Here is a 27892-nt window from a genome sequence, read left to right on the forward strand (position 1 = left end):
CCACCCACGCTTATAACGGTCGAGTTTACACTTTTTTTTGGTTGGCACGCGCCAAGGGCCGGTGATTCACGTGGCAGATGTCGATTAGGGCTTTTTATACTATCAGCTGATGTAACGGATCGACGTAATGTTGCATCTTGCGTTCGTAATATTTGTAATACTATTCAATGTCGTGTAATTGGCTTTTTTGTTTTACTCGCTTTTGAAAACTTGCCCCAAATTAACGTTGATTATTTCTTATATCAGTGCCTAGGTTTTTTAATACGATAACAAAGAAAAATCCTTTTATTTTAAATAAATTATATAAAGAAAATGTTTTTTAGCTTTCAGAATAGTATTTTCACTTAAAATATTTTCCTTATTAATTGGTGTTGCCTTAAAATTTAGGTACCGCCTAAATTTTATTTTTAGGTAGTTGTTTTAAACCAATGTAATGGCTAAGACTATTTAACTACTATTAATTGTAGAATATTTATATTTTTTTGATATTATGGTATTTTTTAAATAAACTATTTACAAGTGTCTGTCTGTTTATCACACTTTTACATCTTAGTTTAATCAAAGAAGATGTAGAACCTAAATTATTCCTATCCTTAACTGTCTCTTACTGTAATCATTAATAGTTTTATAGATTTTTATTCATGAAAATTCAATATTAAGTATGTTCAAAAACAACACGTTGTCTGTTACAGTAAAACGAGTTGATATAACTACGCGTAGATTATTCACGGCATAAGGTTTAAACGCAGATATAAAATATGGCGGCACTTAAACATGTATAGAGTATAAAAACTCCATTGTGACTTGATAATAAAATTCTAAATAGAAGAATTAAAGCCGTGCTCATTGAAGGCATGCTATAAAAAAACGACAGTTGGCTGGTTCCAACCGGTTTGCAGCGTATCAGTTAACCGCTTAGAGCTACCGTAGACATTCTGTTTGAATTGCAAAGATTTACATATATGATTAAAATTGAATCATTACAGAGCTTGCACGCGAATCCTTGATAATCGAAAATATAAATGATTCCTTGCAAGAGCTCGGAGCAACTACATTGGACAACAAATCAATACTTTTATCCAAGCAAAAGACTACCCCAATGCATGCAACTAATTCGTACCGCTTACAACTTTGTAGGTATACAACTTTCATCCAAAGAGGTTCGCACACATATATACCCACCAATCGCGCTCCAGTTATTGTATACGAGAACTAAATGTGCATGTGTGCGTGATGCGTGAGGGGTGCGTTGATGCACCCTTACCATGCATCAAACAAAATACTGTGCGTATTTATTATGTTAGCTATTTAAGAGGAATATTCTTCTTTCAAACCAACTTTAAATCAACTATAGAATTATATTGTTAACATAGAAATGCTTAAAGCAATGTTGTTTTAGCCGTAAAAGTTCTTTAAATATAAAATTTAATGTTTCTGTTTTAATTGGATTAAATACATCAGTATTAAAACTATTCAAAATACCAACATCGTACAAATTCGTTTTGTTCTTTTAGAATGATGTGTCGGTTTAAATGTCTAAGTAAACATCCTATTTAAAACTAAAACATAAAGGACATCAAACGGCTGCCGTATTGCCATTTCAGCCTCTTTGTAACTAGATTTTTATTAAATTTATATGTTTGGATACACATAGGTTTATAATGAGTCTGTAATTGTGTCGAGTGCGTGGAAACACGACGTGGTGGCATAACAGTCCATGCTAACGCATATTCACATTTTACTCACCCCAACTATTCTAATACTTGCGTTGAGTGCTTTTAGTACATAAAAAAAGATTTTTAAAGGGACGCCGTCCTTTGAGACTAGTATTTCTTAGTTCATCTTATACCGCTATCTTGAAATAAATAAATGTAAAGTTTTTACTGACCTTTTAGAATAATTAATAGTGAGAAGATTTTTTTAATAGAATCTTCAAAAGTCTTCCTATTTCATTAAAAAGCTTTTGCTTTGGTGCACTGGGCACTTTATTTTATGGATATTTAGCGAAACTGAGCTGTGACGCTCGGCTATGTAGAGCTGCGCAGTGAGTGCAAAATTTGCGAAATTAATAAATATAGTACAAAAATAGTTTTAACTTTTACTGTGTAGTCTAATAATGTCGACAATTTTTTGTCATATCGCTTATCTAGGTTTTTCTTATGCCTAATTGCAACAAGTATGTCTCAATGTGTAATGAGTATAACAGAGATCATTTATATGTCTAGATAGAGGTCAAAATCGTTGATAGTCGAAAAAATTTGAGGTTAACAGTGAGCCTTTATTTTGAGCAAAGCACTTACACTAACACAAAGTGACAACGTTTCATCGTAATGACAGGCATTTTTGAAGCATTTTTATACAGTTACTGTCATTTTGTTTTCTACATTTGCATGAAACCGTTCAGTATGTTATATAGGTACTCGTCTTCAATAGGATTATGTAAGCCTAGAGACAAACTGTAGTATTAAACAGCCAAACGCTACGATACTGACTAAAATCTACAATAAGATCAAACTGTCTTTAGTGATTAATTAATGCAATATATAAATACTCAACCTTTTGGCGCGCGCTTTCCTTTGTATTGTCTATGGTCATTATGGATACGTATTACTTTAACACGAGTTGTTCATAGTTCATTAGAGAGCTCCCCAGTCCGCGACCGAAGGGTATAGCGTTAACCACCCCCTTACGTCACTACGATCTAATTTTGTACCACAACTATATTGTCTATGCGAAATGTTGTTCGTTTGCTCGCAACCTCAGAAAATAATTTAAAGGTTATAAAATTTAGATGTTGCTACTTCGAACTATTTTATTAACTCCTCACAATAGTGCTATGATGTGTAAATATTTTTGCCTATTCATTAAATATTAATAATATTGACACACTCTTACACAAATTATCTTGCTCCAAACTAGTCATAGCCTGTACTATGGTTGCAAAGATAACGATATATTTAATACAATATACTTACATAAACATACATAAATACGTATAAACATCCATGACTCAGCAACAAACATCCATATTCATCATATAAATGATTGCACCTACCGGGATTCGAACCCGGGGCCTCTAGCTTAGTAGTCATATAAATAAATAATACATCTTTTAATGTCTTTGGCACTTAGCTTGTACGTTTCCATCTTACATAATTTATACGTCTACATAGAGCTGGCATAATTATGCCAGATAGACTTATCTAGACCCTTAAATCATGTAAAGGTATATTTTCGATTTGAGATTAAAGTTTTCTTAAGAAAATCTTTTTGCATCTAAGGATTATTCCCCAATTATTTTGATTATTTTCGAGAATATTCTGCCCCCGGATTCCACCTTCGTACGACATGCCACAAGTTAGGATATCATCCCCAACATCTGGATGTGTGGCGGTCCTCCACTGTGCGCTTTTCAAGGGGCTTTCTTCCACGTACTACAAAGTTGTGCGGTGTTTCCGGGACGATACGACATGGGTACCTTCAGAAAAAGCGCGTACACCTTTCTTAAAGGCCGACAACGCTCCTGTGATTATGTCGCATTTCTCGTCAACATAACTGTGTTTTTTCGAGACGCGAAAATTATGAATTGCTAATAAATATTGACGAGACACTTAGAACTTCAGCGCTGCAGTGTCAAACTTTGTTTATTTATAAAACCAAAAAGGAAAAATGTATCTTTAATTCGTATTACTGATGCTAGATATAACCTAGAATAACTTTAATCATGGTAGTATCGTAAAATATATAAAGCGCAACGAATAGTCCTTGTAATCATTGAGAAATTTACTCAAAGAGAATCCATCTTTATAAAAAACAGCTATTCAATATAAGACTCAATGCATCTGAATAGCCAGACCTCTTTGCTTTTATAAATTTCTTGTAATCTGTGTTCATGATGGGTAGGTAAGCGTATGGTTTTCCTAGAGGCTGTACATAGGCTATGTAGGCTCCACCCCAAGGGGCGCGGTGGACGCGTAACCTACAAATACGATCTCTAGATGACCTGGGGCTACAAATAGCAGAGAACTGCATTATTGTACTGAATATTTTCTTACATGACTTAGATGTCTGATATATTACTTAAAGATTTATATTTTTACCAGTGGGTGGCTCCCTTGCACAGGATGCCGGCTAGATTATGGGTATACAACGGCGCCTATTTCTGCCGTGAAGCAGTAATGTGTAAGCATTATTGTGTTTCGGTCTGAAGGGTGCCATAGCTTATGAAATTACTGGGCAAATGAGACTTAAGAGCTTATGTCTCAAGGTGATGGGCGCAATTGTAGTGTCGCTCAGAGTTTTTGAGGTTTTTCAATAATCCTGAGTGGCACTGCATTGTTATGGGCAGGGCATATCAATTACCATCAGCTGAACGTCCTGCTCGTCTCGTCCCTTATATTCATAAAAAAAAATATTAAGTTTACAACGAACTGTTGCTTAATAACGATATTTCGTTTTTACGAAAGCCTTGCATAAGTGCACTATAAATAAGTAAGGTTTTACCTAATTGTGTGAATCAACTTTGACTTAAATCCATGTAAGACCAAACTGAAAAATAATAACTCGCTTTTTTATAAATTTATTCATCATCACTAATTCTAATCTAGTTTTTAATGACCAAATCTATTTATTTAAAATATAAAATATTTTCAATATTGATATGGTTGCTGTAAGATGTTGTTAGGTTAGCTAATAAGGTAATAACTTAAGTCCAAAGGGCCTTTAAGTAGGGACAGCATATAAATTCACAGACTTGGCATTACACGGATCTCACAACTTTTTACGGTAGAAGGACTGAGTTGGGTTGTTGGGTAGTTGACTTGGTATTTTTACAAGTTATGTTTTGGAGGGCTTTTGCTCACAAATAACATTTGATTCCATAAACATAATATTATAATAAAGACCTGACAGTGCGCTCCGGTAGGTATGATAACTGAAATTATCTAGGTGTCCCAAAGATGGGATCCCTCTCAAAACACCATTTAGTAAATTTTGTCCAGATCCTTAGGGCCAATTCAAAGACACACCTACATTTATATTATGTTGTTGACTATAACTGACATTCTGCATGATAACACACATTGGGAATGAAACAATCGCAAACAGACCATTTTTGGAATAAATTTTATTGTTACACAATTTTATCAAAAAAAGGCCCACCGAATTTCTTGCATCCTTGACGTCTGAGGCATTTTTTGTGAATAGGTGGTAGATTTTTATGTTAAAATCTTATTGTGACGAAATAATAATAAATTTGCATATTAAGATACATAGAATTGATAAGTATACTAAAGGACCAAGTTTTACTCGTTGTAGAAACTCACAAAAACATGTTTTCCCAAAGATAAAACCTTACTAGATCATTTATTCACCCGTTAAACCTCTGTGTAGTAAATTTTATCCAAATTGTTTAAACTGATACCGAAGAAGGTATATAGAATATAAAAATTGCATATTTATTTATTATTTTAGACCAGTCGATCAGACACGTAAGGTAATTGAGCAGACTTTACTAAAATACTTTGTAAAACTTAACTGAATGTCAGCATAGCTTAATCTTTGATTTCGTTTTTATAGTCATTTGACAGCTGAAATTATATTGAGATAAAGCTACGTACGAGTATAAGTAATCTCTCAGCAAAGTCTCAGTAAGCTCAGTATATATCTCAGCCTGAGGACATGGGTAGGTATGTGTTGACTGTTGAAGATGTTAATATAAATAGGTGTATACGCGCCGTAACATCTACGTTGAGCCCCCTCCAGTAGGGGAGATCCCATAACCTACTGAACGCACTGCCTACTGACTAAGAGGCTTATGTAATACCTACGTATTACGTATATAAGCTTTATTTACGCATTCCGTTTGTATTAAGAAATCAAGGGGATGTCACACCCTGGGGGCGAATGACAAAGTCCGTAAGTGCATGCTGCATACGTATGTAGTCATCTTAGAAAATGTGGAGAATATTGCATTGGAACCCACGCTGATGTTGAATACATCATTATACATACTACAACGTGTGGCTGATATTTTGCGCTATTATTTTTAATTTTAGGTCAAAATATTACCTTATATTGACACACTGATAAATGATTCTTATTATTCATATTACTTAACTTTGAGAGATTCTTAAAATGAACTTAAAACCGACTCTCGGCCGCATTATTTTTTTAAAAACTTGATGTGTTTCAGTCTTGAAGAGTGAATTTATTAACTTCTAGCCTCTACAATAACTGTGAACTTAACTGTGAAGCCTTTTTAGTAGTTGTAATCCTTCATTCTCCAAAATAAAGTCTTGATTATCAGTGTTGCCGAACAGTACCCTAAGCCAAATACAAAGTAAAGTTTTATTTATATTGCAATTGCATATTAAAACTTGGAATTGTGAACCGTTTGGAATTGGAATTAGGTCCTACACTAAAACCTAAGTAGACGTTGTCATTGAAGCAATAAAAAATAGCTGGAATCGAACTATGGGAAATCACATCAAAAACATGTAAACGTCTAACCAAACTGTACTGTTTCTTTATTACAAAGAGCTTTCATAAACCTATGTAAAAGTAAAAGAAGTTAAAAAGATACCGCCTCACTTTTTTGGCTATACGACCATCATTGGCAATACGATATTTACCTATTTCTACAGTATAACATAAAGTTGCGATCTCTATTTGAAATATTGTCACGTTGCTCATTGGTCGTAATCATTTTACTTGTAAAACATTTTCGGCTTATTAATTAAATACATACAAACACACATTTCCATTTCAATTTTGATGACTTATGCTGTTATTACTAAAAGTTCTAAGTATTAACTCGTGAAAAATTTATAAACTTATTGTGGCGTTTCAGTTAAAACATTCACAAACACATTCATTATCCATAAGTAAGTAATGCATTTAAAATATAATACGTTAGTAAAACCTCATTTAAGATATTGTCATTTTGTCAATGCTTATAAAATGTGAAGTAGAACATAATGATTCTCTTATAAGTTCACAATATTTTCCCGTTTATAAGCTGGTGAGTGAGTCATTGGCAACACTCATCCAACAATCAAAGCAAGGCTAACGACCTCCCAGCTTCAAGCCTTCCTACCCTTTCAGCGATAACCATTCTCACTTGAGCCCCGCATCTTCCCTCTCGCACCTATTTATCACCTCATTCGCAGCGCGGCCAGAGATCTCGATTGACTGGAAGGGGTATATCAAGTTGGTTATTGTGTGACCCAACAGCCAACTGATAGGTAATTGCAGTTTTTATGCATCGATGTAGGGTATGAGAGAAACGGGGGCTGCAATTGAAGTAAATAAATGCTTTAATGTGGATACTAATGTAGTGCTAATTAAGTAATGAAAGAGCTAATCAAATCGATTGTCAATTACTTTTGAGTTTTATTTTTCTTTAATTAAATCTTTGACAATTTAAGCATGACGGTAAAAGCGTTTTATAATATAAATTGAATTCTCTCAAATTTTGCCAGTTTTAAGTATGTTTTTACAATTATTAACATTTAATGAAATCACATTGAATATACTCATACAATATATAATATTTTGTTGTAGCGTAAGTTGAATCTATTTTATTAATATCAATATTTAATTTACAGGTTTATGAGTAATTCTACCTTGTAATCTATTAATTTTATACAAAAACCCAAACGAATCATAATGAAATTAATATGGACATAAACCCAAATAAAATATATTACAGCAAAACTTTACCTTATAATCCTTATATAATATATAATTTAATAAAATATAGGTACAAAACATAACGATATTAATGTAACATTATAGCGTAATTCGAGACTGAAGGGAACTAAATTATAATTTATGATGTAACTCCGGTGTTTAACATCCGTTCAAACACTATGTAACCCTACACGGGGACACCTTTATTTGATTTATACCACTTCTAGCTTTTTTATTCCAAAACGCATGAGAACTGGTGACAGATTGTTATAAATGGGACTAATATTAAAACAGAATAAAATGATTATAGGTCCATATGGATGTGTGAGTAATGTTATTCATAAATAATGTTGATGTTAGACCTACTTGACTTTTGCTGCTTCGGTATGCCTTAACTCTTATAAAATCCCCGTGGGTATAAATGGAGCTCAGGTTGACCGAATGACCTTTCAAATATTTAGAAAAATAACGAAAAGGCAGATTTTTTATATTCCAGTTAATTTTTTCCTCAACATCTGCCAAACAGTTTGCAAGTAGATATCGTTGTTGCCCTATTTATTAGTATTTTTTCAACCGTTAATTAATAATATAATTATGTCTATATCATCAACTATGCTGAACAAAGAAGCCAGTCAACCATTAACCACAGACTATAAATAATTATCGAAGTAAAAATGACAGATAATATTTAGCGGACTTTCACATCGGAACAGAAACAGTTGTGTTAAATGAACGAACTAATTCGACACGCACATGTCGTCTGGCCCTAGCTCAAAAAAGTGCCTAGTTTATAATAGCGCATTTAAATGTGTTCCAATATCATTTTGATTACTATCTTTATCATATTAAGTACGATCGAAATTCATGTTAGTTTTTGCCTTTTGAGTTAAAAGCCTAGTCGGATAAAAAGAGTGTGAAATTAACCCACATTTATGTTTTAATGTTAAATATGAACGCTGAATATGATAATAATCATAATAATAAAACTGTATATAATTTAATAACAAATTTTACCACATAAAGTTCCAGTAACACACTAATTGTTATTGTTTTCTCTGTAAAGTGTGTTTTTCAGCATTTCGGCCTGTGTATAAATATAATCACAGATCAATAAAAAAATCTAATTAGAAGGCAATTCTTTTAAACACTGCAATGATTTAACCATTATTAACTGTCTAATTTTACATGTTTATCTCACGAACCCTGAATGAAATGCGCGAGGCACCGCAAAACAACTTAAGACGACTTTTCCTTGTGTCGAATATGCAATAAATTTAAATTCTATGTGGGTTCTTCACTGTTCTTTAAATACTAGTTTTCAAAAAAATTGGCTTCTTTAAGTATATAGAGATGGGTGATTATTTATGTGTTATCACCTCAAAAATTATAAAATTTAAAACCTGGGAAACGAAAACGTTTAAGTATATTTTTTTAGATTTAAATAGATGTCAATATATTTTGACGTCGCTTCGTAATTTTTTTTAATTATTATGTTATGGTATTAATTTATAATAAATCAATTTAAATAAAATGTAAGCGTTACAAAATTTATTCAATCCATCATTGGTAAACCAGGCCTGTATTTATTAATTTTTTTGACATGAGTGTCCGCCATTTTGTTTGGTGGCAGCTGTTGCATTGAGTTCGATGACCTGTTTTTTATGGCGTTTCCAGGTAGCTTATTCTATAAGCCGATAGAAATTTTGGAGCACCATTGAATTTCGCTTTTTGATTTATATTCAAATTACTATGTATAAATTCATGCTAACTAATGTCGTATGATATACTCCACCAAACGTATTATATTGCATTAATTCATTAATTAGGCAAAGTTATATATTCATTTTAATTTCCATAAAACGAAATCATTCTATCAATTTCTCTTCGACAGAATTATGCGAATGATACAGAGTTATGCAAAATATTAGTTTTAGCGTTTTCGGCGTTGTAAACAAAATGTCAATGGACGTGAACACCAGTTTATTCGCATCGGCAGCGACGTAAACTTATGGATTTGTTTCAAAAGTGCAACTCACATTTCAGTATATTTAAAATACTTCCATCGGCATAATAGTTTATTGTTGTACTTTCACTATTCACAGTCTCGTTCTGTTGCTGTCCTCCATTTAAGATATTTTCTTCTCCGGGATTCCTCAGATCCTTATTCGTAAGGACCACTTGGAGATACCAGTGGGAGGCTCCTTTACACAGGATGCCGACTAGATTATGGGTACCACAACGGAGCCTATTTCTGCCGTGAAGCCGAATAATCATATGTCTCAAGGTGACGCGCAGTTGTAGTGCTGCTCAGAATTTTTGGGTATTTTAAGAATATTGAGCGGCACAGCATTGTAATGGACAGGGCGCATCAATTACCATCAGCTGAACGTCCTGCTCATCTCATCCCTTATTGTCATAAAAAAAGACATAGTTTTAACGTTATTAGTGTTATATATTTATACCAGGTGCTCCTTTGGATTGTCCTTTTTTATAAAGTTAATTTTTCAAATTTCAAATTACAGGACCCGAAATTCTGTGGGGCATCATAATTGCATTCATCCCTTAGACATAAGATTAGATAATACATAAGATGTTAAGTCTCATAAGCTCAGTAATTCTACTGTGTACAGCAACAATCAAACCGCTTTACGATAAAACTTATACATTAATGCTTTACGACACTAAAAACCATGCTATGCAAAAAAGCCTCGCACATTTATATTATAAATAGCTAATATGTCACTTTAATAAACTCTATAATGAAAATAATAATCAATGTTATTTAAGAACCAACCATCGATTGATATTATATACGGGTGATATTTAAAGTTCATTTCGCGAGCTTTTAAATGCCAACACGAAGTACTGTCCATAATGAGTTATACTTTAGAAGATGCTTGTATATCAATATTCATAGTAATATATTTTCATACTGTAATTATTAGATGTGTCAGATACACCGCTGTTATTTCAAACTTTATCACTTACCATTACTGAACACATTTATGAGAAAAACATAAAAAATAATGTCAGCAAAATGTCTCAGTGAAATAGTACCTATACCATTTACAACTTTTAATTACTGTTATTATATGCTGTCGTATAATTCATAAATTTATTTATAGATTGGTAGAAAATATTGAGCTCAAATTCACTGTACCTTTCCTCGCCATGTACTAATCCCTACCCGCCTTTCAGGTTTCCTGCATTAATACAATTTTATTAATTTACTAGCATTTTAATCTTTTAACCCCCTTATTCATAATGGTCCGCTAACTTAAAACAGCCACTAAGGATTGTTTTTTCTCATTCTGACTTAGGTCAATAGAAGAAGACAGAGTGAGAATTAGCAATGCTTTAAGTTAGCAGATTATTATGAATAAGGGGGTAAGTGTATTATATCTATGATTATAGAAGTTTAACATGTAGTAACTGTGTTATTTTCCAGTGAAAAAACATGCTGCATATTTTATGAATGTTTCCGTTATTGAAAAAAAATATTCATAAATACTTTGATAATTTTTACGTCTAGATAGGCTCTTGCTGCTTAGGCAACCGATGAAAACAGGCCAGATTTATTACTTTAGTATGTGGGGCAAGCTACGTCTTACACTTGCGATTTATATGTCACTTTGTGTTAGTCATAGTCTACATAGACGAATAAATGATCTAGGCTTAAATACATAATTATTTTTGTTATAAGTTTTTTCACATCCCCAAACCAAAAAGATTCCGATCATCACGAGACGTGTCGTATACTCGTCTGTTAGTGTGTTTACAAGCAAACAGATTACCGAAATTATTAAAACACTTATTAGGTACTTATTAGGGGTTACTAGGTACTGCTAGTGCAGATCGACAGGTAGTGCTGTTTGGAATAAGGCATTTGAAACACACCCCAATTGTACGTGATCACTAGCAACAGTAACTGTGTATAACTTAACTACTTACAATCTGACAATTGTAAGGTTTCCCGATTAGTTAAGTTTCATCGAATCAACTGATATATGATTATAGTAGATCGATATTGATAAAATATCTATTTTGACTTATAGCAATCTTTATTTAGTGAACTTTCAAACGTTTAAAATTTGTTTAAACTGTTGTTAATACAATGGGACGATACGACATGGGTTCCTCCAAAACAAGGCTTGCAACGCTCCTGTGATTGCTCCGGTGTTGCAAGAGAATGTGGTCGGCGGTGAACCATTTGAGGTCAAAATCAGGTGACCCCAACGCTCGTTTGTCCTCCTTTTCCATAAAAAAGAACTTTTCAATACATCTGTATTAAAAAGAGACTTGGTTATGAGTACGAAAAGAAAGAGAGCATAATGTATGAAAACTTTATATCAGAACCTTGGACAATATAAAGTCTTACGACTTAGTAATCTCAGTCTACTGTTTTGGGAGTCAAACTTAACCTGGTCAATAAAGTATAGACAAATTAACAGACAGAAAATCTCATAATTCATTAGTTCCAAAGATTTTTGAAATGATTGCATTGACAATAGAAAGTCTTCTACAAGATAATTGATTTAAAATGAGAGCCACATCACTCGTCGAGACTGCAGTAACAGCACGCTTGCATCTGCTCGGTTTAACATGTGTGGCTTCAGCTGTCCTCAGATTTTACTCTGATATACAGTATCGATAAATATCTTACACTAACAACTTAGCATTAAAGCTTTTTCTATCGTAAATTCGTTTCGGTTGGATGTGCTTTGTTGTATTACGTTATTCAAAAGAATAGTTAAAAAGCGTTTGTGTGGTAAAGGTTACTATAACATAAATGACTTTCTTAATGATACCACAGATTGGGAATGGAGTGACTGCTCTCAGGCTATTAAATAATAAGTTTAATTGTACAATATTACTTTGTAAACATATTTATTCGATGAAAAAAAAAGCCCGCTGAGTTTGTTGCGCCCATTCTTCTCAGGTCTGAGGCATTCATTTTGGAATTAGTGGTAGTTTTTTGACTTTCAATAAGTGATGTCACATCCTATTTTGAATAAAAATATTTGAATTTGTATAAAACCGTTAAGAGGATTGATTTGGCCAAACATAAATACTATGAATTTAGTAGTTTCTGTTATTAAATTAAATTCCCTATACAATGACGTAAATTTTATTCCAAATTAATTATCCAGTACTTAGCTAGCTGGATGTAAGAAATTAAGATATGATCACATGGATATTTTTTTCGCCATTATTTATAATGTATAGTACTAATAATAAATAATAACAATTAATATAAAATAATTATGCATAATATTATCAGGTTTTGACAAAAAAAAATATATTGTACCTACTTCATAGTACTAAATTTTTATTCGAAGTTTTAAAAAATATAACAATTTTTGTTTAATGCCCTCTAGTCTTCTTAACTTCTATAAGTCTACTATAAGTAGATGCAAAATTTAATATAATTATGATATTATTTCTCATCGAACTTGGCTTAGTTTAAGTGACAGTTAAATTTTCGTAAGTTAAATAAAATATTCTGAAATGAACGGTATTTCAATAGGCATTAAATATTATGATGGCAACTTACCATCTTGTTAATCATTTATCTGACTCTTGAGCCGTTTGTATTTCTTATAATTTTAAATTGATTTTTAGTCAATCTGAAGATATTTTTGTTTATTTCAGGTAAGGTTCAGTTATTTCAGAACAAACCACATGCAGGTAGCCGAACATCAATGAGGTAAATAGTTGTTAGAAATAAGTTCTTACTTAAAACAGGTTCAACATTAACTGCTATTTCTGGAATTCAGTTAAACCAACTGTATAATACATATTGTCATGGACGATTGAAGACAATGTAACAAATTATTTGTTTTTTAAGTTTTCCTATATTCGTAAAAGTATTAAATATTCCCGTAAATATATTATTATCATAGGTATATCTATAGTACCTTTTAACAACCATCTGGTTCATAACTAAAAAACGGTGTGTACTATTAAATTTTGTTCTGGCTGAGCACAACTTTTATTTACATTGGTTACATACCCGGCGTGACAGCTTAGCCTCATTCAATACGCACAAAATTAAGTGATCAGCTTCAATAAGTCGTATTCAGTATCAGTAAAAACGAGTCAAAAATATAATAACTCTTTCAATACATGGATGTAGTGGCCACTTTGTCAAGTTTTTTTTTAATTTATGACTGTCATAGGTTTGTAGGTTTTTAAACGGATTAATAATTACGGCTATTTCATCTTTCAAATCTCCTGCAGTACAAGTTTTATACAAGTGCATCGACCTTTACAAAATTATTTTGCATAAAAAAAAGTGCAAGTCGCCACAATGCAGCTGCGTTTAAAATTGCAGACCGATTTATCTGGCATTGTGTTCCACAACTCAGCCTGCGCTTGCGCAACACTGCAACAAAGAAGTTTTACCTGGAGACGTCTTTGTTTGACACAATACTTTTTTTTACTTGTGTCAAATGTCATCAAACATCCTGTAAGGTATTAACGGTTTTACAATCTAAGTGTTTAAAATCAAATTTGTTTGATAAGATTCCAGCAGATGCTCGTATCAAATTATACACATAATCATTTCTTTCTCTAGAGAAAATCTTAATTTCTCAACAGGTAACAAATTCACACAATAGACAGTTAACTTATTTAAATATTTAGAAAAAAAAATCTTGTTCTTTATTATTGAAAACTTCAGCGATGATCATAAAAAGCTTAGATAATTTATACGTCTAGATAGAGTCTCTTACTTTTAGACAACCGATTTAAAACATGTATAACTCTTTGTGTTAGTGTGCGTATATTCCTCAAAATAGAGGTTAGTTCTAAACTTATTTCAACGTTTTCACTGCTGTCAAAGTCTATCTAGACGTATAAATGATCTAAGATAAATAGGGTCAATAAGTAATTAATTAATTTTTTTTTTCAATATTGAAATATTAAGTACAAAGAAATTCTTGAAGGCACAACTGCCTAATTACTTCAATTTAGCTGCAAGTCAGTAAAAAATGTACTCAGCCCAATAATACGTGCTCATAAAATACAAAAGCGCGGCAACAGGAGCAAAACAAGATGGCGCGCGTCCGGTACACCACTTCCGCGGCCCCATCCGCTCGTAACACGACTCCTGCGCAGCCTGCCACAGCCTTCAGTATTGTAGAGCATTGACATAAGAAACTTTTTATCCATAATAGCTATGCTAACATGTCTTAACTAGTAGCAATGGATCGTTGTGAAGCAATACACTTTCATTACTTAAATAATAGCATACTCGTACATTCACATCTATACAAAAACTTAATTATTTTTAGCTGTATCTAGTATATGTAACTTGAAATTTGCTTCACCTTTCATATTATTAGACTCTAATTATATACAAAGTCAAAGTCAAAAATATCAACAGATCGCTCGTTAACGTCAATCACTACAGGCAGAACTTGAATGCATGCTGATTTCATAAATGCTTATATTATATACATACATATATACAATATTTCGACAATGTAATAACTTAAAAATAATGCAATCTAGTAAATTATTACAAGGTTGATTGGCCATAAATTTATAAAATACTAGCTGACCCGACAGACGTTGTTCTAAATATAATACATAAAATAATGTTTTTTTAAGAATTGAAACGTCACTATCACAATGGATAACCGAAGTAAATACAGTTCTCGCACGTAGCGGTAGTCGTCACTCACAAAGATGCACTCTTTGTCTAAAGTATCGATCGACATAGAAGATGGATTCTAATGGTCCATAAATTTAATTTGTGACAAAACTTAAGATATATAGTCAACAACCGTAGTTAATCTACCAACTATTAGCTAAAATTAAGTTTATTTTTTACCTCCTGAGAGATAGAAAGATATATAGATTCTAATTAGTTATTTATTTTAAACTATTCTTTCAATTTGATTTCTGAACGACGGGGGACACATCAAAGGAAGAACAAAATTTTTGTTTGTATTTATTTTTTTCCAAGAATTTTCATATTTATTCACGTTTTAAACCTTCCCTGGACTTTCACAAACAATTCAAGACCAAAGTTAGCCAAACCGGTCCAGCCTTTCTCGAGTTTTAGCGAGACTAACGAACAGCAATTCATTTTTATATATATAGATTAATTATTAAACAAAACCTTTTATTGAATCCTTCTATAGAACTCCATATAGATGAAAAGATATAATCCTCTTTTGAATTCTAATTTTCTAGAGAGCGATTTCCAGCTAATTATTATGTAGTGACAGTTGTTGAAATAAAGTACTGCTGATGTGATATTGTCATGTGGAGAGGATATTAATAGAAAATACATGTACTGCAATCTATGGAGTGAATATGGATGGAGGAGTTAAGGTCATCGTGATCGTTTAAAGGGGTACAAGTACTCATAAGGGTCCTCCGAAAAAGGGTTCTTAAGGGTGGAGTACGGTAGAGATAGAACGTTAGGACTTTGGCAAATGGAGGGCCGTAATCTGTGGCTTCCCCTCTGGAAGATGGTTGAAGCTCAGTGAGGCCCGCACTGTATTTCATAAAAGTAAAGTAAAATTTTTACTGTTTGTTTGAATGAGTGAAGAAAGAATGACGCATCAAATATATAAGGTAAGTGTGTGTGGGCAAGTCGGTCGCGGGAGAACTCGTAGAACATTCGTCGACCAAATTGGGGACGTTTTGAGAAAAGAAGAGGTCCGAAGCGCCCGCAACCGGTGAGCATGTATGAAAAGAGTAATGAATGTAGAGGAAGCGCGTGAGTTGTGTAAGGATAGAAGCAAATGGCATTCTATTGTCTCTGCCTACCCCGACGGGAACAAGGCGTGAGTGTGTGTATGTGTTTGTATGTTTTACTGTTTCAAATCTCGTCCCCTATATATCCCATAAGATTCATGAAAGCTTTATGTCAATGATATAAGTAGATAATCTTATAATCTGTCAACGTATTAGCTATCCCATTCGTAAAAAAAAATTAGGGGTGACCTTCATTGGTATTCACCGCATTACAGATTCCTACAGATTTAAATTTTTAGTGCAGCAGAAGAGAGTTATTTGGGCTATATAATTATGATGTGGGACCAAGAGAGTCACTTATATCTAAATTTAATTAATTTAAATGATTACAATTATTTATATTAAAACTAATGAAAATTTTATAATAATCTGTCCTCAAAATGTCAATAAATTTAGGAAAACATGTGTACGACATAATATTAATACAAAGGTACGTGTTTTAAGTTCCGGTTAAAATTTTAGCCATTATAATTATTATTAAAGAGCTATTCTGTTATTAAAAAAATGTGTTTAGCTGCACAATGGACATAATACTGCTTAGTCCAAGTTACCATAGATATTTGTTATTTTCTTATATCATTTAAACATATAGATAGACTGTGGCAGCTGTGAAAAAAAAATAAGGTTGACTGTTAACCTCTATTTTAAGCAATACACGCACACTAAAGTACTAAACCTGGCTTATTTAATCTGTATACATTACGTATAAATTATCTAAAGTGATTTTAAATGAAAAAGTCATCATGATTTTCCTACTCGACTAATTATTAATTGACTTTGTTTTAGATATGTTTAATAAATTGTCAATATATCTAGCTTCTGTGACTTAATTGTAGATTGTCATTGCTTGTTGTAACACCTGTAGCCACTTCTTCAAATGAAATTCTGATATCGATGACCTAAAAGTAGGCATTCACAAAATGTAATACTCAAAATTATCACGAGTAGATGAATGATTTATCGCTCACTCTCACATCGACTGAGAGACATTTTGGCAACCGTTCATCATTTTTCATTGTCAACGTTATATTTGATGTGATATAAAAAGATTAATTAACATGGATTGTTTCCACTCAATATATTTGAATTACATTTAAATATCACTCTATTAATCTACAAGTTTTATTAAGACGCATTAAAAGACATATTATGTAATGAATTATATGTTAAATTACTGTTGGCAAACGGTTCGAATTATTAATTGAGAGAAGAGGCTTTAATAGCTAAAGAATAATTTTGTAAATAAAATAATAATCCACAATAGAAAGAAAAGATTATCAAAGATTGATCAATTGTGGACTCAAATTTCAATACAAAGATCCGTTTCTCCCAGAAGTTTTTATTTCATGTATGTAAATTTTTTTTATTAATTTTGATGTGCATTTCTTTAGATGCATTCAACACTTTATTTGGTAAGCACTGAACGAGACTGAGCCATCATGCAATTAATTTGCACACCGCATTTTAAAATGCGTAATATTTGAAACGTAGCAATGTAGTCAAAAACCCTAGTGCAAATAATTTGCAACTCCGTAAAAAACGTAAGTTTACTCAGAACCAAATGTAGTCCGTTTTTGTAATTTCGTAATCCGTTTTCGTGATTAATTATACTTCTTCTTCTCTTTATTAACTTCTTCTCTTAACTTTGACCACAATTCATATATTGGATGCAGCATCTTACAAACTTTTTTTATGTATATTACAGCGAGTGTAAAATACTGTAATGGAATTAAAAGACCGGCCGTTGAGTTTCTAATAATACGAGTATGTTCGTCTAACAAGCTCTACTTTTACCAAACATATCGTAGATTCAGTAATTTTAATGAATTATTTGTAATGAATATTCAAAAGCTTAAGATTAGTTTAAGCCTTATTGAATAAAGCTTATTTTACTTTTACTTTGAAAAGAAGGTGGTACCCGACTCATTTTTCTTCAACAGAGCCTTTTTTAATCTTTAACTTCTTATGCATTCTTATGATAAGCCCGTTTCTGAAAATACAGACCGATTATATATATCTCGGTGTTTGTTATGTCATGCATTTTTTGGGGGACAAAAAAAGGGGGGTTTCTTGCGCCGTTTCTTCTCTCTCAGAGTGCCATTTGTTTCCGAAGTGGTACTAGTGTCTTGCATATTAGAAATGACATCAAAAATAATTCTAAAGGAATAAATTTTGAGAAAATAAATGCCTTTTATGCCTTTAGCCCAGAGCGTGTGATGAACTGCTAAGGATTATATAAACCACATTAAATTTCACAATAAACTGAATTCAAATTAAACAAAGGTAAAACTATGAATGAACTGGCACTGAAAGAATGGGATAACGTTAAACATTGCCTCGTAACCTCGATAACAATGATTTCGCTGAATAGAATAAATTTGTCGCGTCGGAACCAAAACTACTGAATTGATTAAGATAATGCCAAGGTTGACATGAAGAATTGGACGTAGATACATATTAAGAGAGCCTTTGTATGTAATTATACAACATTAAATTTTATTAAAACAATTAACGAGTAATTTACTATGATTTGAGTTACGTTAGTTTCCATATGTTGCAAATATCTACCCTCAAATACTGAGATGTAGAACTATAAAAGATACAGAACATAATATTATTTAAAAAAAGGAAATATATGTCAGTGTCAAAAATATAATGTAACAGTAATTAGCGGTATCTATTGTCATCAGCCTAGCGAAACTCTCTAAGAAGAAAGCGATTCCCTCGATTGTATGAAACGAGCAGTCATTGATAGATTGACAGATGACGGCTATAATTTTGTAAACAACAGAGATAGCCGAAATCTACTACGTTTTGAGCAACTGTTCGCTTTCAAACTTAGCTGGATTATGCTTCGTCATTAATCGCCATACTGTAATTACTGTTATTTTAAACTAATGTGAAATGACAGCACAGAGTTTTAGTATTTACTTCCTCTTTGATTGTCATTTGGTCTTTGTTACGCTGAGAAGTAGGTACCTATTAGCACAAGAGTGGGGATGGAAATTTACATATTTGACGTAGTATTTACTTGACTTCAATATAGATACACAGCACTGACAGCAGTCAACAAGATTTTTTATGACAATAAGGGACGAGATGAACAGGACGTTCAGCTTATGGTAATTGATACGCCCTGCCCATTACAATGCAGTGCTGCTCAGGATTCTTGAAAAACCCAAAAATTCTGAGCGGCACTACAATTTCGCCTATCACCTTGAGACATAAGATGTTAAATCTCATTTGCCCAGTTATTTCACTAGCTACGGCGCCCTTCAGACCGAAACACAATAATGCTTTCACATTACTGCTTCACGGCAGAAATAGGCGCCGTTGTGTTACCCATAATCTAGCCGGCATCCTGTGCAAGGGAGCCTCCCACAAAAGATTTGCGAATCACCACGATTGCTGAGTGGATTTATTTAATATCATAAAAAACTATTTTAAGATTTAATTACTCGTGAGATTCTGTCTAGATAGATAATTTTAAAGTAATGGATCACTTATCATATATACCTTAATATAAGTTTGACGACCTGTATAGCCGAGTGGTTAGCGATCCTACCTACTAAGCTAGAGGTCCCGGGTTCGAATTCCGGTAGGTGCAAGCATTTATATGATGAATATGGATGTTTGTTTCCGAGTCATGGATGTTTAAATGTATTTATGTATGTTTATATGAATTTATGTATGTTTATGTAAGTATATTGCATTAAATATATCATTATCTTGTAACCCATAACACAGGCTATATATGCTTAACTTGGGGCAAGATAATTTGTGTGAAAAGTGTGTCAATATTATTATATTATTATTATTATTATAAGTTTACTTCGGATTCTTACCCATATCCTAATAATGCAACTGTAAATCAAACCTAAACTAAACCAATCATAAACTGATGTATGTTTCACAAATAACACTCATTTGGACACTCATTTGGACACTCATTTGGACACTCATTTGGACACTCATTTGGACACTCATTTGGACACTCATTTGGACACTGTTATGGTATTTTTATTGATCGCTATTTCACTATTCATATAATAAGTTCAGCTAATTCATCGAAAATCGAATTAAATAAGAAAAGCTGGAATTATTAATATATTATGTGCCAGGACGTACATATTTTGAATTACTCTTGTCGTTTGTAAATATAGTTCAAAAGTCATAAAATAAATGGAAAGCATGTGAGTAGTTAAATAAGAAAAAAAAGGTAAATTTAAATTAAAAATCGTTCCAATGCCAATACTTAGCTAAAAATTATGGACATAAAAAAGTTTGTAACTTAACCTTTTTATAACGCGAAACTAGTTTACATTATACATGCAATGAAAGTCACAAAATAAATAGAACTCGAAACATTTATAGAACAAAACATCACTTTTAATTTTAGCATTTGCGAACGGAATTATAGAAGTCTTAAATGAACGAAAAGTATTCAAGTCGCGTCCCTACCGCGTCGATAGTGGCGGGAAAAGGACGGCATTATATTTTTCTTTCCCTCATACCTTCGAGGATGACACTTCCGAGAATCGTCTGAGCTTTGAAGTGGGCACCACGAATGTACACACTATACCGTTACTCAACGACAATATTTTTTATAAATATGTATTATGAAAAAAATGCATTATTCATTGCTTAATGTTACCTTACGTACTTTTACTTGTTTTAAAAATCTTAATGGAATTATTAATTTTCACTTCCAAGTAATCTATATTTTATAGGTACATAAATAGTTTAAAAATATTGTACAATAAAAACTAAAGTATATCTAAAAAAAACATTATTGCTTTTAAATTTAAATTGTGTAAAAAAGGTTTTTGTAAGCGTTTTAAATTAATATCATTATATAATCCGTTTTACATACATATATAATAAACAAGTTTCTTTTAGCTTAAAAACTTACGTCTTCATATAACCTGTTCAAAGGAAGAATCTATTTCACCAAGCATAAAGAAATTAGGAAAAAGCAATAATTTCGATTTCTGTACGAACTAGCTGAACAGCCACCCCTCACCCCTGACCTCTCAAATGTCGACGAACGGGGAGGTACGCCAAGCGAGCGACGTTGCCAAAACGGAAAGTGAAATTTCGTCACACTCTCCCTCTCATTGACACACACAGCCGCGCGCTTCAATACTACGCTGCATTATTTAAGTGTGTGTGTAATTCGGCAGACGAACCGCGCTTGTGTGCGTTTGTTTTGATGAATACATGAGTATGTGTGCTTTGAATTCGTAAGTGCGTTGCAGTGTACCTACGCTTCCGCGTTCGATCGACTTTACTCCCCGACTGTAGAACAATTAAAGTTATCAGAACGAACGGAAAATGTTGAATTCTTAGCTAACGGCTCGCTTCGAAGGTCTCGCCATCTTAATCTGCTGGGAGTTTGTTACTTTAATTAGACTAAGATAACGTACCTACCAATCTGCTTATAATATTTGTCGCTTTGCCATATTTAGCCCAGTCGATAAGAAAACTTATGTAACATTGTATTAAACAGTTGTTGATTTTGATTTATTGTTACTATGTATTATAATGCTTTAATATTGAGTCTAATACCGAATTAAAGCATAAATTAAGATTAAATTAAAAGTAAAACAAATTTAAGGTTTTGTACTTGAAATTTTAATAGATTTTTGGATTGAGATTTTTTATGGACCATCCAGACCAGAAGGACCATCAAGCAGAAAATGGCCACTTGCGGCAAAACTTTCAAAGCTAATTTATTATTAAGATTTAGCACAATTTATTTAAATATGAACTAAAAAAAAGTTTAAAAAAAATGAGACTGTAATCTGTATTAAATAGCGTTAATTACCTACCTGTAATAATGATTAATTTTCGCCCTCTATTTGTGAATTTCTTTAGTTGTCTCATTGTAAAGATGGGGCGCTTAAATAATAACAAAAAAGTCGCTATAAAAGAAAAAACACCACGCCATTCCAAATAATATTATGTTTAATATCTCACAAGAATTAGGAATGATAAGCGTTAGGATTTGAAAAAGGATATATATAGGCTTATAAACGAAATAAACAGGATCGTTGTAGAAAGGTCAACTGATAGTGAAATAAAGCTGTTAACCTTCGTTGTGATCGCATTCGAGAGCTCACCGCTGGAGGCGCGAAAATCCGATAACGCTCCCCCCCTTCCCCCAAACACCCACCACCGCGTTTAATGGCATAAAAAATCAATTTCCCGCCCAAATTACGTCGAGTCGACAAATTGCGAACGCGTCTAGGCTATAATCGAATATTTTGGAAATCTAAATTGTTCTAAAACTGGAGATTTTCCTAGAAGCTTCGTGTAAAATGTTTTGACATGCAAGTTTTGTCGAAATACCCGCTATTTGCGACCGTTACTGATTGTATCGAGACACGAATTTCAAATAACGAAGACATTAGGCGGTTCAACGTTTAAACTTTATACCATTCTACGTTTAAAACCCTCAATTTGAACTTGTACTTCTAAGATAAATGGTTTGTTCGTATTACACTTGATTCCTTAAATAATATTTCTTAAGTTTATCAGTAATGACCAATTTAAACGTTTTTAGATTTTATTTAATTAACTTATAACTTAGCTTTTTATAAAGTGAAAAATCTTTCAAGCTCTCTGGGCACTTTTAGCATGGGGAAAAGCACTCAACTCGTATTACCGCCGAGCCAAATAGATTGAAATATATAGATTGCGACATAGAGCATACAACATATTTTTTATGAATTTGCCAATGCCCGTTTTATGTAGTTTTTTATTTATGAAGGAAGAGCATAGGGGTCATCTGATTGTAAGTGATCACCTCAGTCCAAACTCTCTTGTAATACCAGAGGAATCACAAGAGCTCTGTGAAGATAAATCTCTTTGTCGTTTGAGGTATTTGACATTTGACAGGAATATCATAATTAAGTAAAATTTATATTAGTTTCTTATTTTTGTCGCCATATACATATACAGCACGATAAATAATATAATGAGATTTGTTGTAATAATAATGAATGAAAATTGATGAAAACCCGATTAATTAAATGTTATATGTATTTATGAAAATGTTTGTTAATATTTGAATAATGATCTTTCATATTCATGTACACACACAGCGCAATATATAAATAAATTATTAATAATATAGCCTTTATTCAGATCTTAACATAGACACCAAACAATACTCTTAAAATAACATTTAATATTAAAAACAAAATAACTTATTCTAGTATTTGTATTTTTTTATTTTTCAAACCGTTTCCATTCGTGTCGTTCATGAGCCACTCTGTTCCACGTTACTTCTGCCACTTCCCTGATATCGTCATCCCATCTTTTCTGGGGTCTACCTCTTTTCCTTTTCCCTTTCCCATCTTGTCACTTTCTTACTCCATTTGTGTCCTCTTACCATTTGCCCAGCCCATCTCCATTTGAGTCTTCTAATTTTGGATTTGACATTTTTTATTCTGTCTGATCTTTTCACGTTTTTCCTGAAAAAAAATTATTACTATAGTAATATTTATTTAAGAAAAATATCTCTAGAGTTCTTGTCGTGTAGGTTAAAATAAATGCCGACAAGTACGGTTCGTACTCACAGACGTCCCTACTTACTGAAGGGTACAGTACCATCGTACGAGACACAGAAAGTGAAAAAAGAAAAAAGTTTATTTGTAACGTATTGATACAAGAAACAATGACGAATTTAATATCTTAATAGACACTGGATTTATATAAATAAATCCAGTGTCCTGATGTTTGTTTCCAGTAAACTCCTAAACTTATAAACGGATTTTAATGGGGATTCATGGATTCTTGAACTTGAGAGATAGGACAGTTTTTATTTCGACTTGGGACACATAATTATTTTTCCTGTATTTGTTTTGTATGGACATATTTTCTATGAGAGAATTTATTGACGCATGGTTTGACAGTTCTGCTGTAAAACAATTTCGTTATAACAACAGGGGGCATATTTTACGAAATAATTCTTGAAGCTATGAAATATTAAAAACAGTATTTTATTTATTATGTACAGATCAAAGTCTGTCAGATTGGTTACTATATTATATACTAGCTGACCCAGCAAACGTTGTATTGCCGATAATAAAATCTCGATACAAAAGTAAAATGTATGTATTTTTTAATGGTGACTCATAATCAGACAAATTTAAAAAAAATATCACAAATATTTAAAAAAAATTGGCGTGAACCACCCTTAACATTTAGGGGGATGTTGTCCGATTCTCAGACCTACCCAATATGCACTCAAAATTTCATGAGAATCGGTCAAGCCGTTTCGAAGGAGTTTAACTACAAACACCGCGACATGAGAATTTTATATATTAGATGTAATGCATTAGAAATTAGAATAACACAGTGTAGGTAATTTCTAAATACTTTTTTGGAATATAGAAATGAAATGTTGGATTTTATTATTTATTCTTGGTATAGAGTAACAATTATTAATACAAACTGTCAATAGAGGCCGCTGATTGACATACGGAGGGACGGACAATAGAGGCAAAGGGCTTCCGTAGTCTGCATTATAAGTATGCAACATTAAATGGTCCTTTACAATATTCGGGTAGGCGATATGAAAATTTAATAGTCGCTTATAACATTGTTATTTGTCGGCTTGGAAATTTAAGAACTTACTTTTATTTGAAGAAAAGACGGAAATATTAAAGAATAAAATAATTACGTATACAAGAAATGTTCTTATAAAAAATATATCATTAGAATTGGTTAATGAATGTTAATATAGAACAGACAGTTTTTTTATTAGTTCAAACAAAAAGATTAGATTTTTATTAGATTGTTAGAAAATAAAAAATTCTGACCTCTTTTGGCTGTGTTTTGACCATACTAAACACATATATAAATAAAAACGTTTATTTGTAGACATATTTATCTTTCCGTTTTCAAACTAGTTACATTAAATTTGGTTCATATTTGATCGAAGAATAATAGTAAATTTTGCCAAACCCTAGTCTTTTTAATTCGCATCTCGATCCGCAAATCAGAATCGAAAACCAACAGTTGATGCGGCGATCACTCACACATAGGCCGGTTCGTATGTCCGCGTGACCTTGGTTCGAGGGTGAAAGTCCCCCGCCCCCCCGCCTCGAGCGTCGCACGTGTCTTCCGCGTCTATTCCTACCAACATTGTAAATGTACTAGCCACCTTTTGTGTTCCCTGGCCCTTCCTTCGGTTGTCAGTAATTAAGAAAGCTTTGTTTCCACAGATTAAAATACATTGGCTTATTACATTTGCGTACCTATGTAATGAAAGTTGCGCAAGGCAACTGGATTTGCATTTAAATTTGTTGTTTTAAATGGTTGAGCATACTAATATTAAATCGCTGAGTATAATTAGTATTAAACATGTTAAAGTACCTAACTCTAATCCACTTTGATATAAAATATATGTTAACCTATTTCTTCGCGGGAAAGGTTTTAGAAATAAATATATACGAGACAGGTTACTGATTCCACACAGGGATACTACTGCGTATTAAAACTTAAATCAATTCTTCGATCGTATTTCTGTTAGTATTGAATGTATTTTGAATACCTTTGCCTTCATTTTCTTCGATGTCTGCACATACCTTATATAAATAAATTTAGAGATTAATACATAAGCTTATTATAACACTTAAGGCACAGTCTAAAGAAACCATTTATAAAATATTTCTTGATTTGTTTAATTGATAAAATAACGGAGGAAATATTTAACGCCTATTCAACTACGAAACAAAAACAGTCCTGTTTTGATGTTTTCTTGATTTTTGATTTAGTGATGAAAAGAAGTGATCTTTATAGATAAATATTTGGAATTTTGTTTTAACAAGAACCACCGTTCATAAAATATGTAAGAGATAATTAATTTATATCGCTTACATATTAATATAAATGTTAATCTTAATCTGTTTATGAAACGTTTACTTACTTTGATACCTACGCAAATTAATTTGCAATGGGAAGACTAAAAGAACTTTCTACTTCAAATGTCACGAGGGGCTGCTGAAAACCAGTGTTGTGCTGGTGTCTTCTACACTGACACAACAATATACTGAGTCAGCTCCTTTTAGCAGGGAATCACGCTCACACTGTTTTTATTTATTTATTTTTAATTTTTATAATATTTGTTATGTTATTTAATTTTAAGATTTTAATTAATATTGTAAATTATTGTGTTTTTGTGTGAGTGTTTTTTTATTGCTAATAAAGCGTTTCTATTCTATTCTATTCAAAAAAGGTGATGAAACTTTAGTATGTTTGAAGCTTCAGGATGTTTGAAATGTTTTTAAATAATATTTTACCAACTACGAATCACCAATCGCATGAAGCTTGATTTTGTTTATAGAGGCGATCGTTAAAGCTACCAGAAAAAAGACAAATGTGGTGTCGTGGGACACCAGGTAGGAACGAAGTTCCTTCGGCTAATGTAGAATCGACACAAATTGCAAAAAAATCGTTCTAATATTGCTATAATCGTTATCATATATTAATATAATAAAATTGATAATATATACACTACTCGCTTGTGTATGCGACTGTCGCGCCTGCGCACGTCTCATTTAACGGTTTTATTCCACGCACTTTTCCACGCACTTTTTTCCAAGGATTTTTCTTACGGTTTTACTATCACATTTTTTTCAGTTCGGTCGCACAGCAAAATCCCTCCAAGCCTGCCGTAAGGAACTTCGTTCCAAAAAGAATTTTTGCATGAAAGTTTAGGACCGTTTGTATGTTTACACATAATATTATGTGAGACGAGTCTTATTATATGTATGTCAGTGAAAATATATTTGATCGATAGCGCATTCGTTATCACCTAAAACTAAGATAAATCTCGAGCTACTCCGTTGATGGCTGGCATAAATAAATCAAGATTTAGACACTACTGAGAGTATTAAAAGAAAGCAGCATGTTTGTAATAGGATTTGCTGTTGGTTTTCGAGCTTTCGAAAATAAAACCCTTAGGACACCTATAACAGACAAAACTAAAATAAAATTTCGTATAATTTCTAGTACAGAATCAAAGATAATTAAATAATATAAAGGTATTAGATACAGGATCGATTCTCTTTTATTTCTTACGAAGATTCACTTAGCAGGACGTGACTAACTTCGACTGTAAAGTTCGTTAATAAAGCTAAAAGCTCAGTCGGGTGGCTAGACAATCAGTGGCCCGTCTCTCGAACAGTCTAACGAAGTAAAAAAATGATAGAACGACGATACTATACTTTGTCATTTAATTGAGACACTTTTGTGTAGTTTTCATCCTGCAGGACGAAATAGGCAAAGACATGTAGATTCTTATGTATAAGAGTATACTATAAATAGTTGTTTTTTAAAACGGGAAGGCAAAGTGCAGGTGCCATCTAAACTTTTTTATTGGAAATAAAAAAATGAGGGTTCTATTTTATTTTCATTA

General features: G+C 32.5%; 1 protein-coding gene across 1 annotated transcript in view; it reads left to right on the top strand.

Moving 5' to 3' along the window:
- Positions 1–27892, top strand: part of LOC126973095 (DNA N6-methyl adenine demethylase) — a 138745-nt gene that overhangs the window by 32139 nt on the left and 78714 nt on the right. Inside the window, exon 4 of the mRNA XM_050820228.1 lies at positions 13345–13475. Coding sequence (XP_050676185.1) covers positions 13345–13398 — 54 coding nt within the window. The 3' untranslated portion in view covers positions 13399–13475. Of the gene's footprint in view, positions 1–13344 lie in introns of the transcript that reaches the window.

The sequence above is a fragment of the Leptidea sinapis genome, chromosome 28, assembly GCF_905404315.1.
Source record: "Leptidea sinapis chromosome 28, ilLepSina1.1, whole genome shotgun sequence".
Taxonomy (NCBI): Eukaryota; Metazoa; Arthropoda; class Insecta; order Lepidoptera; family Pieridae; genus Leptidea; species Leptidea sinapis.